This window comes from Bos indicus x Bos taurus, chromosome X (genome assembly GCF_003369695.1).
Source record: "Bos indicus x Bos taurus breed Angus x Brahman F1 hybrid chromosome X, Bos_hybrid_MaternalHap_v2.0, whole genome shotgun sequence".
Lineage (NCBI taxonomy): Eukaryota > Metazoa > Chordata > Mammalia > Artiodactyla > Bovidae > Bos > Bos indicus x Bos taurus.
Genome location: NC_040105.1, coordinates 117,519,518 through 117,526,525, shown reverse-complemented (window position 1 = coordinate 117,526,525; position 7,008 = coordinate 117,519,518). Strand labels below are relative to the sequence as shown.

At 48.3% G+C, this 7,008-nt stretch overlaps 1 protein-coding gene across 1 annotated transcript; it reads right to left on the bottom strand.

The window, feature by feature from the left end:
* Window positions 1-2,168: 2,168 nt before the first annotated feature.
* Window positions 2,169-5,783, bottom strand: LOC113887430 (melanoma-associated antigen 10-like). Its single transcript, XM_027534572.1, has 4 exons — window positions 5,304-5,783; window positions 4,524-4,628; window positions 3,579-3,632; window positions 2,169-3,497 (listed from the first exon to the last, which is right to left on the bottom strand). The coding sequence occupies exon 4, from the start codon at window positions 3,455-3,457 to the stop codon at window positions 2,435-2,437; it is 1,023 nt and encodes a 340-aa protein (XP_027390373.1). The 5' UTR covers window positions 3,458-3,497; window positions 3,579-3,632; window positions 4,524-4,628; window positions 5,304-5,783; the 3' UTR covers window positions 2,169-2,434.
* Between the last annotated feature and the right edge of the window lie 1,225 nt (window positions 5,784-7,008).

Here is a 7,008-nt window from a genome sequence, read left to right as displayed (position 1 = left end):
AAAAGACGCTTGCTCATTTGAAGAAAAGTTATGGCCAACTTAGATGGCATATTAAAAAGCAGAGACATTATTTTGCCAACAAAGGTCCATCTAGTCAAAGCTATGGTTTTTCCAGTAGTCACATATGGATGTGACAGTTGGACTATAACAAAAGCTGAGCACCGAAGAATTGATGCTTTTGAACTGTGGTGTTGGAGAAGACTCTCGAGAGTCCCTTGGACAGCAAGGAGATCCAACCTGTCCATCCTAAAGGACATCAGTCCTGAATATTCATTGGAAGGACTGATGCTGAAGCTGAAACTCCAAAACTTTGGCCACCTGATGTGAAGAACTGACTCTTTTAAAAAGTCTGTGATGCTGGGAAAGATTGAGGGTAGGAAGACAAGGGGATGACAGAGGATGAGATGAGTGGATTTATCACTGATTCAATGGACATGAATTTGAGTAAGCTCTGGGAGTTGGTGATGGACAGGGAGGCCTGGCATGCTGCAGTCCATGGGGTCGCAAAGAGTCGGACACAACTGAGCGACTGAACTGAACACCTCTCAGAATATATAGTGCTGTAAGACATCAGAGACTTAATAAGTCAAATATGCTGCTTTGTAAACAAAATTCCATAAAATTCCCCTTGGATAATATGTAATTAAATCAGGTGTGGGTTAGTCTTCCGGAGATGAATTCCACTCAAAAGTCTTAGAATTCAAGTCAAAGACTAAGTCTTTTTTTTCCATCCCAGCTGTTCTCCCATCCAAAAATGGTATTCTCATTTTCCCCTGATTGAAAATCTAGTTCTTGTTTAGATTTGGCCACAGTGCACTCAAGATAACCTAATTACAATGTCATCTTAATGTAGAAGTCTCTGGGTCTCTCAGGCCAGGGAAAAGAATGCCAGCCTAGCAACTTCTTGGCATCACTTCCAGAGAGTATTATCCTATTTGTCAGGAAATACTTGCTGACGGTTTGTATAGAACGCCTAGTTCGTACACTGGGGTTTTACAAGAATTCAGGACACTTTCCATACTTGCTTGGGTAGGGATTGCCCTCTGATTTATCCAGGATCCAAAAGGAACTGCTAAGAACACCTCCATTCCAGACTTTTCTCTCAATTGTGCTTGTGCTTAGTCACTCAGTTATGACTGACTCTTTGTGACCCCATGGACTGTATAGCCTGCCAGGCTCCTCTGACCATGGAGATTCTTCAGGCCAGAAAACAGGAGTGGGTTGCCATACCCTCCTCCAGAGGATCTTCCTGACCCAGAGATGTAACCCAGGTCTCCCGCATTGCAGGTGGATTCTTTACCATCTGATCCACCAGGGAAACCCTCTATCAATTGTGAGACACAGCTTTTGAGAGTTAGGCCCCTGCCACCACCCAGCATAACTGAAAATGAACCCCTACATAAGCGACTGTGGTTTCCTAAAGCCTTAAGCCATCTTGGCTCAGGGTATTTATACTTACCTGCTCTTCCCTGGAACCCCACCTTCTCACCTGTTCTTTTACCCTAATGGCTCCTAGAGGATGCCTCACCATCTCTTCATCTGATTGCTGCTTCTAGACCCTGCCAATCTCTGGGAGGGATGTGTCCTGCTTAGGCTAGGATGACCATCTCTAACACAGGGCTTTCCATCAATTCATGTTTGGCAAAGAAATGAATCAGTGAGAAAGATTTAAGATTTACTTTCTCTCATGTTCTTGAATAAGCCAAGCATATCCAGGTATGTATCATTTAATAAAAACTACAGACTAGAAGAGATAAGTGAACCTAATTAGCCATCCTTTATACTTTTCTTGTATTCCTGCATGCATGCATGCTAACTGCTTCAGTTGTGTCTGACTCTTTGCAACCCCACAGACTATAGAACACCAGGCTCCTCTGTCCATGGAATTGTCCAGGCAAGAATACTGGAGTGGGTTGTCATTTCCTTCTGCAGAGATCTTCCTGACCCAGGGATTGAATCCACCATCTTCTGTGGTTCTGCATTGCAAGCAGATTCTTTACCACTGAGCCACTTAGGAAGTCCCTTCATCCTTAACTTTTCTGCTGGGTACTTTCACATTTCCAAGCAAATCCTATTCTAATGCCTTGTTTCAGATCACAAGGAAAGTTGGGGGGTTTCTCAGTGTGTTTGCAAAATTGTAAAACTCTTATATGTGATAAACAGCTATAACTGTGTGATCATTGTCACTCATAAGCTTAGATTCTGGAGCTAATTAAACTTTATTAAACAATATTTGGGGGAGAAAAACAAATTAAAAAAAAGTTATATGTCCAAATCACCCATATACAATAGAAACATGAAAATGCTAATAGACTGTTCCACCCTAGCCCTCCATTACATGGAACACTGACTGTTGTCTTCAGATGAAGACTGAAGAAACTGCTTTGGACTTCACTCAGGGCAGAAGAGGTTGCTGGACATGACACTGGAATTTTCACTGGCCATGGCCAGTAGTATCATCCCCGGGGGCAGTTCTGGCCTGGGCTCTCTCATCTCTCAAAGCTTCCTCATACCAGAATAAGAAGGAAGTGGGGTCAGTCCCACTGATCTTGGCAAAAAACTCCAGGACTTTCATCTTGCTGGTTTCAGCATAGGCCCTTGGACCCCAAAGGAATTCATAGCGTGGAGGATCACTGTGAGGCACCTGCCGATACTGTAGATATTGTTCCTCCACCAAATCTTTGGTGATGAGTTTCCTGGGCTCCCCATAGATGAAATCCTCCTGCCCAGCATACACCCCCATCGTATTCAATGCTTTCCAGATTTTCTCCTCAGGGGCACAGTTGCCCTCCATGAAGATCATACCCAGGATAAGTATCAGGAAGCCAGTCTTGGGCATTCCCCCATCATTACTCAGCATCCCATCATAGGTGAGGTTGAGCGTTTTGACAAGCTCATAGGAGTGTCCCGTGGGGTCCACTTCTTTCACTTCAATGCCAAAGACAACCTCCATGCACTCACAGACTTTGCTGAAGATCTCGGGGAAGTTTTCCTTGTGTTCTCTGATGACACTCCTCAGCATTTCTGCTTTTGTGATGGGTTCCTTTGTTACATATTTGACACACAGGAACTGCATCAGTTCAGCCACCTTGTTGTTTAGCTCACCACTGAGCGAAGACTCAGGATCTGGTGGAGTCTGGGAGATGCTGGGCTCCTCCTCCAATTGGCTTCTGGAATTCTCATCAGTTTGACTCAGTGGAGTGGCTGAGGTGGCAGTGGGTGAGAAGCAGGCTCCCTGAGAACTCTGGACAGCACTCAGTGCCCCAGTGGCAGGCACCTCCTCTGTAGTTCCAGGGATCAATGGGGTAAGGGAAGAGGAGATGGTGGACTTGGGGCAGGAGGTGGCCTCTTCCTTCTGAGCCATGGGAGCCTGCACACATTCTAGGCCCTGTGCCTCTTTTGGGGCCTGAAGGTCTTCCTCAAGCTTGCAGCACTCACTCTTCTGACCCAGAGACATGATGGCTGGTATTGGATGTAGCCAGCAGGACAATGGGACCCTGGGGGAGCAAGAGAGATGGTCAGTGGCCTCAGCTGAGAAAATTCCCCCACCCAGGATAGCTCTGACAAAGGAAGCTTACAGGTCTCCTCTTTAGGGGAGCTCCCAGGTGTCACAGGCTGCTGTTCTTGTCAGCCTAAGAACGAAAGAAGCAAGATAGTTCCTCAGGGTAGAGCCCAAGGATTCCAGGGCTGAGAGTAGGCCAGGTGGGGTCAGGCACTGTGGATTCTGTTTTGGGGTGGGCAGGACCTTGGGAGACATTCAGGGTGTGCACCTCGTTTTGACTGCTGCAGCTGTTCAGGCCTTCTCTCATATGCTGACCTGAGAACCCAGGCCTCAGAGTATGGCTGTCACCTCCCAGATCTTAGAACTCTTGAGGAGGGAAACTGAAAGGATTCCTCAGGATGCAGACTACAGACACAGTTGTGGGCCCTGCAGTATTGGCAGCAGTGGTGGGGCCAAGCTCTGTGATGTCCCTACTGTCGTGAGGTGGATGGTTCCCTCAGTGCTCCTTCAGAGTCCCAGCACTTTCCCCTGCCAGCATCTAGGCCCTATCACTCTGCTGACGTCCCCCAGAGGAAGAAGAGAAGGGGTGCCACATCAGACTCCACTTGCCCAGGGTCTCCCAAGGCTGCTAGCAGGGGCTGCACAGGTTTCAGAGGCGGGAGAGGGGGGCCACCCATATCTAGGCTAGGAGGGCCCATCATACGATTCATCTTTACACCTGACCAAGCCCGCCTCACATCCTCCACAGCTGAGCAGACTTGGCATCCTCAGGTTGCAGCCTTGCTTCTCTGTGAGGGACCCAAGCCCCATGATGGGAGCACAACCTACCACTACCGGCCGCCTCTGCCCAAGGCCTCTCCGGTACCACAGCAGGGTAGAGGCCATCTGTTCTGGGGTAGGGGGTACCCTCCAATCTGCCTTCCCATCTGGGCAGGTTCTCAGCCAGCCCTCACCTGACATCTCCTTGAGCCTGCCCTCCCCGACACCAGAGTGCCTAGAGTCTGCACCCAGTGGCTCCTACCTGAGGTCTCCCAGGCTGGAGCAAGGAGCAGGGCAGGTTTCCGTGGGCCACCCTTTCTCTGCAGTGAGGACCCCTCGGTTCTGCTCAGTGTCGTCACAGCTACTCCTGACAGGGTAGAGTTGGGTCAGGGAGTGGCCCAGGGCTGAGCACAGCCTCTTGGTTTTGGTGGGGCTCTGAATGTCTGCACGGAAAACCTTTCTTTGCTGTCTCTCAGGGTCCTCACGTCAAGGTGGGGCCGCCCCTAGGACTTCACCCCCTACTGGCCCCAGGCCATCCCTGAGGAAGCCTCACCCCTTTCAGACTCTGAAAGCTGAAGTAGGAAACATCACAATGGAAACCCTTCCTTGGGCAGACAGTGAGGACAGGGCTGGGCCCACCTTTCTGCAGTGGGCTCTCCCCTTCACCAGTCTCTTATGGGCCTTGCTTTCATGCCTAGTGAGAGGGTCTGGGCCTTCTTGGCCTGCCGACCTGATGCCCCATCAGACCGATCATCTCGCCTCCCAAGATCCCCGACCCAGAATGGGGAGAGGGCTTATCCTGCCAGCACTTGCCCAGGTCTCTGGGGCTGACACCACTGGTTGGGGTGAATTTCTGTGAGGATACCCCTCTGGCTCTAAGGTGGGCAACATCTCAGTCCTCAAGGTGTTCCTATTTACTCCTGTCAGGGCCTGGGTCCCCTTTCTTCTGCTGGTCTGAGATGTGCCCTGCAGGCCAAGAGCACCATCTCCGTGAGGCCATGACAGTGAAGTGTGGATGGGAGGGGTCATCTGTCAACCATACCTGGGGCCTCATGAGGCAGATGGAAAAGGCAGGTGTCTGCAGTTTCTTCAGGATCCTCCCTCTGACAACTGGCAGAGTCTGGGTCTCGTCCCTTTGCTGACCTGAGTGCAATCACTGCAGTTGAAGCCTCGTCTTCAGATTCCCAAGGTTGAAGTCGGCAACTACATCCAAGGACCCTGCATAGGGCTTCCGAGAGCTGAAAACGGGCTCAGAAGAAGTGGAGACCCATTCTCTTCTGTTTGGCGGGCAATTCAGTCATCCCACAGGATCAGTTTGACTCTTGGAATTGCCGGCGCCCCCTCCCCCTGAGGTCCACTTCCCTTAATCACGGGTCACCTTGGAGTTCGCAAGAGTCAGAAAAGAGGAGGGCAGTGCAGATCCCGACAAACCTACTGGGAGTCTCCCAGGATTGACATCAGGGATGGAACAGGGTACTGCAGGGACCACACGGTTCTGGGGGGCGGGGGTTGGACTCCTCAGTCCTCACTCATAAATGTACTTCTCTTGGCTGCTGCCTTCCTGATTAAATGCTCTCTGGTAGGTTCCTTCTTTTCTGCCAGCTGAGATGCGTTTGCTCAGCTGCAAACCTTCCAGAGAAAGGTTTCGGTTCCCAAGCTAGATGCTAGATGGGAGAGCAGCACTGCCCCATGACAGGTGGTGGATATTCAGAAAAACAGCTCGTCTTCCTGTGGGTCTCTTCACCAGCCAGACATACACTTTGGAAACATTTTGTTCTAACACTTTATTTCCTACACTGAAGTGGGAGACCAGTGTGATTTGGGGAGGTCCTGCTCTTTTGAAGTTCTCACACTGAATTATCCAGTATAGTGATTTCCATTTTTCTTAAGCCTCATTGATATTAAGGAATATATTTTATGAATATATTTTATTTTTATATTTTATGAAGCATATTTTTATGAAGGATCTGTTTGTGTCTGTGTTTTACCCTTATAGTTGCTATTCCACTTTTAGAACATTCTTTTTATCAAAAATATGTTTTCACTTATGGACATGGGAAGAGGGGAGGAGAGGGTGAGATGTATGGAGAGAGTAACATGGAAATTTACATTACCATTTGTAAAATAGATAGCCAATGGGAATTTGCTGTATGCCTCAGGAAACTCAAACAGTGGCTCTGTACCAACCTAGAGGGGTGGGATGGGGTGGGAGATGGGAGTGAGGTTCAAAAGGGAGGGGATATATGTATACCTAAGGCTGATTCATGTTGAGGTTTGACAGAAAACAACAAAATTCTATAAAGCAATCATTCTTTAATTAAAACATAAATAAATTAAAAAATATGTTTTCAAGGCCAGGCTTCACTTACTCAAGTGATTTCAGGTGGTGATTAACACAGGCTCTGGAGTCATACTGCATCAATCAACCTAATTTTTCCTGAAACTGCCCTGGGCCTACTGGCCTCTGTGGGCTGAGGTGGTATGTTTAAAAATATTCCTCCCACCTCCCTTCATTTGAGGTGTATTTTTGGCTATGGACCTTCACAAACTTGTCTGCCACTTCCCACCCTCTCACCAAGTACCACATCTTTTTTCTCCACCAAGGGTTTCTCATGTTTTTTTGTTTAGACTTAGTTGTTGATATTTTTGGTGGGCTGAAAAATGGCCCTCCCAAAGATCTCCTATTCCAATCCCTAGAGCCTTCTTTGGGAAAAGGGTCTTTAAAGATGTAATTAAGAATCTTTCTA